The 12,420-nt window shown below is 40.9% G+C and overlaps 1 protein-coding gene across 1 annotated transcript in view; it reads right to left on the minus strand.

Moving 5' to 3' along the window:
- The window catches only part of LOC115479556 (tyrosine-protein phosphatase non-receptor type 11-like), a 78,525-nt gene that overhangs the window by 16,548 nt on the left and 49,557 nt on the right, over positions 1 to 12,420 (minus strand). The window contains 2 exon segments of the mRNA XM_030217526.1: positions 1,142 to 1,296; positions 11,963 to 12,094. Of these exon segments, the coding sequence (XP_030073386.1) occupies positions 1,142 to 1,296; positions 11,963 to 12,094 (287 nt within the window).

Consider the following 12,420-nt stretch of genomic DNA (forward strand, 5'->3'; position numbering starts at 1 on the left):
AAATTGCATGTGGGGGTTATACTCCTAGAAGACATAAGTGCACAGAAAGAAGTGCCTCCTTTCACAGAATATGCACATAGACATTCCTGGGGGGATAGTTTGGGCAAAAGCTGACATGTATGTGTGCTTTATGAATCATCAAATATAAAACGTTACTAAATATCATAACCCCTTGATTCAGAACTTCCTTCCCACTGAAAATAGCTCCATTTTTGTTTATTTATACCTTTGAGGTATTTAATGTTTCTAACATATCCCTGCTATTTTGGTAGCCCTTCACTGAACATGCAGTGCCTCAGAATTTCTTCTGGTGATCTCTCCCCACCGTACACCCTAAAGTTCATCTGGCTCTGGCTACGGCTTTCTTATACCAATCTGCAACCTTTCCATTCTCAGAAAAGATGAGCCTGAGATCCCACTGTTGTTGGATTTACATTAGTACCTACAGGGCTTTTATCTGTAGACAAAATGAAGTGGAGCTGAAGTCAGGGATGGGACAGGTGGGCCTGGTGCAGGATCAAAAGGAGAAAGGGAAGGGTTTTGGGAGGGGATGGACAAGGGACTAAGGATGCAGCTACATGAGGAACACTGTGGGAGGGAGGAGGGGAGGTTGGGAATGACAGGGGGGGGGATAAAGTGAGGGGAGGGGGAAGGGGGGAAATAAAAGGAAAAATCAGATCAAGGGGGAGTTTATATGTTGATGTTACATCTTTTGTATATTACAAGAGGCTAAGACTCTCTGAATTTGTTATCTTGAGTTGCTAATAAAAGTATTTTACAAATGGAAAAAAAAAAGGAGAAAGGGAGGAGAGTGACTGTTCACTACTCTGGTCCAGGCTAACCCCCTCCCCTTTTCATCCCTGCAGGCTAATTGGCATACACTACCCCTGCTGCTCTAGCTCTGGAGTTTGGAAAGAAATAGCAGAACTGCGTTCCAGGTCACTCTACAAAGAAATTAAGTCCTGAACACTTAACCCCATTAATTACTGTTCTCTTAGATTTCTAAGCCCCATACACATGATTCTACAAAAGTAAAATATCATAAAACATTAAATAAGACTGTTCATTTTCTAGATTTTCTAGCCCCGGTCTGTTCTTTAAAATGGCACATATGTTGCAACTGCCAATGAAATGGAATTACCTGCAGTGTACCACAACAGGTCCCGGTTCATTGATGCTGTCCTGCTTATGATGAACCTCTTCCAAAAAATCCAGAACGCCACCAGGGTCGGTAGGTACACCATGATCTGGCCAGGTTTTAAAGTGGTATTGCCATACTGTTCTTTCAGTGTTGCCCTAATAAAAGGCAAATAGCATTAAATCAATACTCAAATTCTCCCACTTAGAATAAGCATCTCCGAGCATCTTACTCAGAATATGAGCTATTTGAAGACAATGGCATAACAGGAAGAATAACTATCTATCTACCCTTGATTATACAAAACCGATTAACAATCTGCATAGTATTTTTCAGGAGTGTACCATTGAGTTGTTGAGGGAAAACCCAGGATCAGAAATAAAACACAGGGCACCCCATATTTCTTTTTTATTTTTTTGTTACATTTGTACCCCGCGCTTTCCCACTCATGGCAGGCTCAATGCAGCTTACATGGGGCAATGGAGGGTTAAGTGACTTGCCCAGAGTCACAAGGAGTTGCCTGTGCCTGCAGTGGGAAATCAAACCCAGTTCCCCAGGACCAGAGTCCATCACCCTAACCACTAGGCCACTCCTCCACTGTTGCTATTATTTGAGATTCTACATAGAATGTTGTTATTCCACTAGCAACATTCCATGTCGAAGTCGGCCCTTGCAGATCACCAATGTGGCCGCGCAGGCTTCTGCTTCTGTGAGTCTGACGTCCTGCACGTACGTGCAGGACATCAGACTCACAGAAACAGCCTTCTACATGGAATGTTGCTAGTGGAATAGCAACATTCCATGTAGAATCTCCAATAGTAGCAACATTCCATGTAGAATCTCCAATAGTATCTATTTTATTTTTGTTACATTTATACCCTGCGCTTTCCCACTCATGGCAGGCTCAATGCGGCTTACATGGGGCAATGGAGGGTTAAGTGACTTGCCCAGAGTCACAAGGAGCTGCCTGTGCCTGAAGTGGGAATCGAACTCGGTTCCCCAGGATCAAAGTCCACCACCCTAACCACTAGGCCACTCCTCCACTGTTGCTACTATTTGAGATTCTACATGGAATGTTGCTATTCCACTAGCAACATTCCATGTCGAAGTCGGCCCTTGCAGATCACCAATGTGGCCGCGCAGGCTTCTGCTTCTGTGAGTCTGACGTCCTGCACGTACGTGCAGGACATCAGACTCACAGAAACAGAAGCCTGCACAGCCTTCTACATGGAATGTTGCTAGTGGAATAGCAACATTCCATGTAGAATCTCCAATAGTAGCAACATTCCATGTAGAATCTCCAATAGTAGCAACATTCCATGTAGAATCTCCAATAGTATCTATTTTATTTTTGTTACATTTGTACCCTGCGCTTTCCCACTCATGGCAGGCTCAATGCGGCTTACATGGGGCAATGGAGGGTTAAGTGACTTGCCCAGAGTCACAAGGAGCTGCCTGTGCCTGAAGTGGGAATCGAACTCGGTTCCCCAGGACCAGAGTCCATCACCCTAACCACTAGGCCACTCCTCCTCTCCATTTCAGTTGCTACTGTAACAAGCAGTATTTGAAGATCAATTATTTGTATGCATACAAATGATAAACATCAAAACAAAAAAATAAAAACACTAAGGTGCTCATTTTCAAAGCACACAGACTTAAAGGTACATAGCAACTTTGTAAGTCTATGTGCTCTGAAAATGAGCCTCTAAACAATTATATTCAAATATCCATGCATTATTTACATTTAGTTTTTTTGGATTTAGATTACACCTTTTTTTTCAGTATTAGCTCAAGATCAGCTACATTCAGGTACACTACAGTGCTCATTTTCAAAGAAGACGGACTTTTCAGAATGCCCCAAAAAACCAATTCATCTGCCAAAAACATCCAAACCTCGATATTCGAAAGGCAGAATTTTGACATCCTACACTGCATTCATCCAAATAGCAAGGAGGTATGTTTAGGGTGGGATTAGGGAGGGCTCAAATTTAAAATGTCTGACAGTGAAAATCGAATGGGAAGAAACGTCCAAGTCAAAAAAGAAGGCATCCTAAGTTAGACCTGTTTCAATCGCGCCTAAGGTATAAAATGTTGCTCTGACACTGGAGGGATAACGGTATGACCTCTTCTTTATCCTCCAGTGGTTACTACCCCCCTCCCTCACCACTGAAAGTAACACCAGAAAGGGAAACTAGGCTCCCTGACAACATCAGGTATTATAGGCATTCTGGACACAGCAGCACACAGGTCTGAAGGGTAGCCAAGCGGTCAGTGCAGTGGACTGTAAACCAGGGGACATGGTTGATCACCATATCTTACAAAGAATACTCGATAAAATTGGCATCAGAGGAAAGGTGCTTGAATGGTTCAATGGATTTCTGAATACCAGGTCCTACCAAGTAAAGATGAATTCCACAATCTCCTCTCCGTGGAAAGCTGATTGTGGGATCCCCCAGGGCTCACCATTCTCACCAATACTATTTAATCTAATGATGGCACCCCTTGCCCGATCACTGTCCAACCAAGACTACAACCCTTTCATCTATGCTGATGATGTGACAATATTCATCCCTTTTAAGAAGGATCAGAAATCACTACCAAGATCTCAGATAGCATAAATACCATGGAAACCTGGGCCTCAAGTGTTCAAACTAAAATTTAAACGAGGAAAAAAACATATTGCCTAATACTAACATCACCACACAATACTGAACGCTTCAGTATTGTGTGGTGGCAATGCTTCACAAACATCAACATCATGGGAACGCCCATCCCAACAGTAGACAAACTAAAAATTCAAGGAGTTACCATCGACAGCAATCTATCCTTCGATGACCTGGTTACAAACACCACTAAGAAAATGTTCCACACCATGTGGAAACTCAAGCACAGAAAAAAAAAAAACTACCTACCCAGAGACATATGCTACACACTTGTCCAAACCATGGTCCTCTCCCACGTAGACTACTGCAACAGAATCTACACAGGATGCACAGAACACACACTGACGAGACTACAAATGGCACAAAACAAAGCAGCTAGACATATTCAGAAACAATTTGAAAGAGCGAGTCCTCTACTCCAAAATTTACATTGGCTACCTATCAAAGCACGCATATCCTTCAAGATATGCACCCTAGTCCGCAGAATAATCTTCGGTCTCACTCTAGTATACATGACTGGCTTGATAGATCTACCAATATGCAACAAACAAGAACACAAGATCATATCTAACTCTTCATTATCCCAAATGTCGAGGCCTAAGATACAAATCTACACTTACAACCAGTTTCACATACGTCTGCACCAAAATCTGGAACTCTATACTGAAACACTTAAAAGGCATAAATAACCATCTCACATTCTAAAAACAAATGAAAGCTCATATCTTCAGGAAATTCCTTTCTGACGAAATCACATAGCCAAGGAGATCCCGGCCACCACAACACAGCACACGATCACAGACATAACTGAATCAGGCTTGCGTTGACCCTCATAACTTGATACCGGTCTACCTAAGTTAATTGTAAGCCACATTGAACTTATCACTAGGTTGGAAAATGTGGGGTAAGAATGCAGAAATAAAATAAAGATCTGTTTCATTCAAATCCAGCACCCCTCCCATCTCATCTCATATCAAACCAGCAGGTCCACAATAATCCAAACAGCCACCAACACAGCTGTTACTCACATGCAGCCCCCAGAGTCTCTGCGGGCTTTCTGGGCTGTATCCCAGCATCACTAATCCCAGCACACCAACCTAGGGGACATAGGTAACCTGCCAGATAGACTTGGCTATGGCTGCATTTGCATTTCCACTGGGATTTCTAGATTATTAGTGCAATGACAAAACCAATATCAAAAATGAGAGGAAAATTAATAGTCTCTGGGATAAATGCTGATATACCACATATACTAATAAAATCACCAGAGTTTAAACCAAACCAAACCATAAAAAACTGTTCACAAATAATGTTTATAATTTGTATGTGCTCATAATTTTTCAAGGGACATTCACAGACCCAACAGGTCTAAAAAACAGATCCTCATAGTTATAATCATCGCACATTTTCATTGTATATATCTATCACCCAAAGTGATCACAACATTTAAATCATCATAATAGTGTAAGACACATTTAACCTGAATAGCTCTTTTGGATCCTGACATGGACCTTGTTTTGCCACAAAGGCTGTGTCAAGGCATCCACTATTACTAGGCTTGGGCAGTGTGAACTCTCTTAATGGTGTTCTTCACACACTCATACAACAGGCCAGCGGTTTATGTACGAGTGTGTGAGCTAACTGAAATATGGATCAATTATAACACTAAACATTTATTTACTTCCTAAAAAGTACCTGGGGAGATCAGGACATATAGCTGCTCACTAGTTATCAAATATAACTGTTTTTACAGCACTTCAGCAAAGAGTTTTTCTCTCTTTTCCCCCAGGCTGAAACTGAAGCAACAGCCAGCAGTAATTTCAAACTCCAGGTCAATCAGAGCCCAGAACAACAACATTTGAAAAAAGCTGGTTACATCCCTGCAAGGCACTTCCTATTATCTGTGTTAACTAAAGAAGGAATCATTCACATCTGTAATAACTTTAGGCATAAACATGCACCACCTGCCAACTAGAGAAATGCACTTCAGAATTAATTTAGGCAGTTTATAGGCTTAAAACTCGCTGTTCTGTCACAGCTACTAACTGGGTTTCTGCAAGGTACCTGTGGTCTAGATTGGCCACTGTTTGGAAGCAGGATACTGGGCTAGATGGACCACTGCTCTGACCTGGTATGTCTGTTCTTATGACTGTGATAGTCAAGCCCAGTCTGAGGAATGCCAATAAGTCAGGTTTTCAGGATATCCCTAATAAATATACATAGAGCTCTATCATGCACATTCATTACGGATATCCTGAGCAATCTGACCTGTTGGTGGCCCTCGAGGATTGGGAGTGAAGACCAAGGCAATAGGTGTACTGATGTTCTAGGGCTCAATGCAGTAATTATGCTGCCACCTTCTCCTAGGTAGATCCTTCTTGGTGATGTCATGGAATAGTACATTTGTTCAATCCTGAGTGACTTCTGTAGGGCTTTGCATTACTTCACAACATGCCTGGTACTGGAGAAGGTTCATGTTGAGACGAAAGCAGAATCAGATTTTTTTTTTTTTTGTGAGTTCTATGGGGAAACGTCCTTTGCTCTACATCCATTGTTGGGTAACGGACACTTCTTTGGATGTAGAATATATGTTTGCATTTAACACCAAGACAGTCTAGTGTGCAGGGTTGGGTCTGTAGTTTTGGGCTGAGTATAAGCAACATTTACAAAAAGTTTTAATTTTTGCTAATATATAGTTTGGCAATATAAGTTACATTCTTTTTTCCTTTGGGATACTGTCTGACCAGTGTTACTAGTGAAGGGGCCTCCCCACATGGGGGAGGGGGAGGAACCATCGCATTCATCACCTCAGGCAGCATGAGGTGCGCACACTACTGTGTTTGCTTAGATTCACAATTATGAAGGTTAAAGGTCTTTCAAAGACTAGAAATCCCGAGGAAATTTTCATTTAAAAACAAAATCTTCTTTCTTTGCGATATTATGTTGTCCAGTGCATCTACCTGGTCTTCCTATTGTTGAGATACTGTTTGATCTACCCTTACAGTACTTTCATGATATGTTCACTTTCAAGGTAGATTATTTCAAACGTTGGCCCATCAAGTAACTGATACCTACATAAAATGTTTATTTTATCTTCCAGTTGAATTGTCTGAAAACTAGCAGACACGGCATCAAATATTTGTGGAGGCATGAGGATTTGCATGTCCTACTCTGTCCAGTCCCAGCATTCTTTCCCACCAGTGTTTCTCAGTCAGTCTCTGTCCTATTGTCGCTGCTTTCTGCCTGCCTTCCTCCCTCCTCTGTCGATCTGAACAGTCTGATGGTGTCGTCACAATTGTTTGCTCCATGTAGAGACTCATGTGGGTGCTACACCACCAAGGAGTCTGAATCTTCTGGCCAAATGGATTGGAACCACAGCCTGAACCTACTTGCAGGATCTGTGGCCGCTGGAACCACATGGGTGATCAGACTAGAGTGAACAAACCACTGGTGGTATGTCCTTTGCGATATTAGACATAGCCTCCTGAAGCAGGCTCTTTAGCTGAAACACAAAACCATGTCGAGTCTTGAATGTTCAAATTTTAGAATAAAGATTTCTTGTTTGCATGTATTCTCACTGCACCGTCGCCCATCGTTGAGTTGAGAACTGTCCTGTTGTATACATTACTCCTCTGCTTCTTATCTTATCTCATAGTGTTTGTTCTTCCACTTCGGCGGTTTCTCATCTATATATGTATAAAGTTACCCCATTATATTAGCTGTAATCTGCAAAACATTTGTGGCAGGTTGCATAAATGTGAATTTTTCAAAACATTTACTTCAGGTTCACCTATCTTTTAGAATGGCTGCCTCCTAGAGATGATCAAAGCCTTACCTAAATCTATTATATGGTGGCTATGCCGCTTGATAGTCCCACAAAAATATTTATGTACGAGTAGATCTGTGATAGTTTATTAGGATTTATTTACCGCCTTTTTGAAAGAATTCACTCAAGGCAGTGTACAGTAAGAATAAATCAAACAATAATCAATTACAGCAGTAAAAATATCCAAATAACAATACAAAGTATGGCATAGTACACTACTTACAATGTCAACACAGAACATAATAGAACATTTTAATAGATAGCTTAGGGTATAAGCAAAGAAGAAGCATTCAGCTAGGTAAGAGAGTAACAGAAGTTAGAAAATATGTCTAGGGAGGTGTCAAGGATATACATTATGTATAAAGACATCTCTCCCACCTTCACACACACAAATAATGTATCTATATCTAGAGAAAGACACACACACAGAGACAGTTACATATTTTATTTTTGTTTGGCTGGTGGCTTTCAAACTGAGTAACAGTTAATGAAAAAGCACAAAAATGTCATTTTGTGGTTACTTCCTCTTCATTACATATAAAGCAATCAACTGAAAGAAAATTGCTTAAACAAGTGGCTTTCTGCCTGTTTCAGTCTACAGTTGCTTTCTGAACAGCTGACTCACAGGTCAAGGAAAGGCTATTCTCAAAGCCATTCATCCAGGCAGAACACCTTAATAGGAGGTTGATCTTCTCTGTTTGGCTTCCATAACACATGTACTTTTAAGCTGGGTTAAGAAGAAGCATTCCTGGAAGCATGTTTAGGTCAGGAGAGGAAAATAGTCTGGCTAATATTCAAAGTGAGTTAACCAGCCGGTTGTGTCAGAAGAGCAAAGGCCCCAATGACATGGAAGGCTGCCTGTGAGAGTCCACGCGGGAGCAGATTACTAAACCAAGAAAGGAGGACTGCGAGGAGGAGCTACGTGCAGAACAGGAATATTCTATAACACTGCACATAAATTCTAGGAATGCCCACCACCCACCCATGCCCCTCCCTTGGCCACACCTCCTTCTCAGATCTGCATCTTAAAATTTATGCTCATCACATTATAGAATACACTTAGAAAGTTGTCCACGTAAATTCTAAGCCAATTAGTGGCAATAATTGCTTAAGTGGCAATTATCGGCACTGATTGGCTTGTTAAGCCAATTAAGTTGCACACGCAAAACAAATATGACCAGATTTCTATGTGCAACTTAGGTTGTACTACATAGAATTTGGCGGGTAACGCTCAGGGAGCTGTCACGGTTTGTAAAAACGCATATAATGCGCATGTTATATGCAAGAAAACATTTTCTCATTTTTATTTATTGTAAGGTGTATTTGTTATGGAGGTTGATTATATATGCTCATTGTAAACCACCTAGAACCTGGGTGAATGCATAGTCTAAAAATGTGCTAATTTAATTTTTTGAGAAGTAATAGTAACATGATGCTGGAAAAACAAGGAACAGTAAGTACGATGGGAAGGGATGTGGGGAACTGACAATTGGGAGACAATTGGAATCTCTGACAGCATAAATGGGAGGCAAACTGGTTTAAATTTATACAGGGGTATTTTAATGTTACAATGTTATTAATAAACCGACCTGGAGAGACTGGAGGGTTTTGACTCGGTGACACATGAGACTTTCTCCCCCATCCATCTATGTATATTTAATAGTGAACTACTAGTTCATTAAGTGTTGAATTGACTTTCGATAGATAGTATTCTTAGATTACACCTTGACATAGCCTGTTTGGCAAAAACTTTGGCCACAGTCGGTGTGAGTTACAAGTGGAAGGACAGTCATACAAGTGCAAACGTTAAAATTTGATTTTTTATATTAACGTCACGTTTTCTTGACCCATGAAAGCTGATTTCACTGGAGCTTTAGCAAATTGTTTTTCAAGGGGATTTTTATGTCTGTGAAGTTAAACTTACCCTCGTTAGTCCTACTACATTTTTTCTGACATACAGAAGTGGAAGGAGGGTTCTGAGGCAGCAGTTTGGTATTTGAAAGTATTGCAGGCTATGGTTTTGGAGTTAATATTGTGTTTAGTGTTTCTTTCTTCCTCTATTAAATAAATAAAATAAAGCATATTCTTTGCACTTACTTATTTTCAAAGGTTAATAGCACTTGTTGTTACCCTCTGAGATCTGACTTCAATGTGTGAAGGCTAAAAGTGCCCATGTATAGTGGAAACACACACTACTCACACTTGCCCGGTTATACTACTACTATCTATTTTACAGTGCTACCAGACATATGCAGCGCAGCACAATGATAAATATTCAAATACAATATTGTCCCTGCCCCAAAGAGTTTACAATCTAAATGAGTACCTGAGGCAATGGGAGATTGTTGACCTTGGCAAGGTCAAAGAGTGCTAGTGGCAGAAGCAGGATTTAAACCCTGACTTCCCTGGTTCTCATCCTAACCACTAAGCTATTTCCTCTGCCTTAGTGTGTGTCTTCATTATTGTAACCACCATCAATAATTTTTTAAAAATGAAGTATGTAGTACTATCCTCATTCTCCCAAAAGTACTAAACACTACACACTTTTGAGGCAGACAACAAATTTCCACTTACACCGAGAGTGCTGCCTTATCTTGTATACTTCTAGTCCACCTTCACCCAATCAAAGGTCCAAAGTGGATCATAAAAGAATAAAACCAGTCACTCAGAAGAAAACCCAGTTATTTAAAACACTTAAAATATTTAAAATATTTTAAAAAATCGTAAGTCTTGAATAAGATATTTGTGAAATAAGAAAGTCAAGCTGCCTACAAGGAAGTCTATAAAAGTATAACTGTCTAATACTCAAAGGTATAGAATTCCAAATAAAAGAAGGCCTAGTACGAGAAGGATTTTTCCAACGCTTGCTTATATCTCATACCCTTAGCAGAAGAGTATTTAAAATAGAACAAGGTCTGATATACAACACGTACAATTCAACTTTAGTATTTCTATAGTACTAGATAAATAATCAGCAGTATTGCCTTGCAGGGTTTTAATAAATCAAACACAGTTTTCAAAATCAACACAAGCTCTCACTGGCAGCCAATGCAAGGGTAACACTATCATACTTTTTTTTAAAACCAAATATCATCCTAAGAGCTATATTCTGTAAAAGCTGGATCTGTTTAAATAGCCTGTGCAGATTCCGTAATATATAACATGTTACAGTAAAATAAACCAAATGAGGGAGGATTAGCAGCTGTAATTAAAGCAAAACAATCACTAGAAAAGTGGAAGCAAATTAATCTTAACTGTTTAAAGGCTGAAAAACACCTTCTTTAAAAGGTTATTAACCTGATGTTCCACTGAAAAGGAGGAGTCCAACACTATCCCCAAAACTTTAGAACACTTTTCCACTGGCATTACTCAGCACAGTGGCGTAGCAGGGGGGGGGGGGCTGCCACCCAGGGCGGGGCGGTTCGCCATTGCACCCCCCCCCCCCCGGGTGCAGCACGATGACATCCCTCTCCCCCGACCAGCTCCCGCACCCTACCTTTAAAAAGAATATTGGGAGGCGCTGCGCCCTGCACATAAAAGAAATGTGGACTGTCGGGTCTTCCCTTGCTGTCTGTCCCACCCTTGCGGAAATAGGAAGTTGCGTCAGCGAAGGGCGGGACAGACAGCGAGGGAAGACCCGACAGTCCACATTTTTTTTATGTGCAGGGCGCAGCGCCTCCCAATATTATTTTTAAAGGTAGGGTGCAGGAGCTGGTCGGGGGGGGGAGGTGTCGATTCGCCGAGGGGGGGGAGCTGGCAGGGAGCACCCCCAAGAGCTGACACCCGGGGCGGACCGCCCCCCCCCCCCCCCCTTGCTACGCCACTGACTCAGCATGTCCCATTGGAATAGACACAGGTATACTGTTAGGAGAGCTGCTAAACCACAAAACCTAAAGTCTTCTTATTGTTCAATTTCAATGAATAGGAAGAAGCCCACCTGCTTACCTTTCCTATAAAGTTGTTTATGCACGTTATAGGTTTGATCTAAGGTTCTTGAAGAAGGAATTAAAACAAAGATATCTACACAGGAGAGGAAAACTTCACCCGATTGAAGTGACAAGGATCTCAAGGACTCTTAAGCAAGAAAACATGACCAGATATCATCAAGGGGAGCCCCTCGAAACCAAGAAAGATGATTTCCCCTATTGTTGACACTGTTTGGGAATTCTTGGGGGTTTCCACAAATTTTACTGGGCTAAAGCTAGAAAAGTAGATATAAATGTGTGTGGGTTTTTGGGGAGTTTTTATACCCTATTCTTCCAGCCTCTAAACTCCGCTACTTAAAAAACTATCACACAGGTTCTAGAAAGACAAAAAAGGCACTAAAGTACTTACTTGTCCAACTTTTGATAGCTTAAGTTCTCTTAGTATATAGTCATGAGTTGGCGTCTCTTTAACGTTCCTGACCCGCATCACTCCATATTCCTTTAGTGCTAATTCATCAGGCCAGTATTTAACACACTTACTCTGGGAAACAAAACAAAAATGAATTAATTCTAACAGTTTGTATCTTTTTCTAAGCTCTCTTTCTTAAGTGAAAATTAACATACAAATGCCACCGACAGTCATTTGTTCTTTTCATCTCGGTTTATTCTAATTAAAGAGCAAACTCTGTACATCTGTTTTTCACCTCACCTTCCCATCCAAAATACCCACCCTTTCCCTTCCTCCTCCCCCTACCTTGGGTCACAGCCAGTACAATTTGACAAATAACTGAACATCAAAAACAAAGTTCAAATTTAAGCAAAACAATATCATTGGGTCAGCAAGAGACTATTCACCTTGTGTGGCAA

This window comes from Microcaecilia unicolor, chromosome 11 (genome assembly GCF_901765095.1).
Source record: "Microcaecilia unicolor chromosome 11, aMicUni1.1, whole genome shotgun sequence".
Taxonomy (NCBI): Eukaryota; Metazoa; Chordata; class Amphibia; order Gymnophiona; family Siphonopidae; genus Microcaecilia; species Microcaecilia unicolor.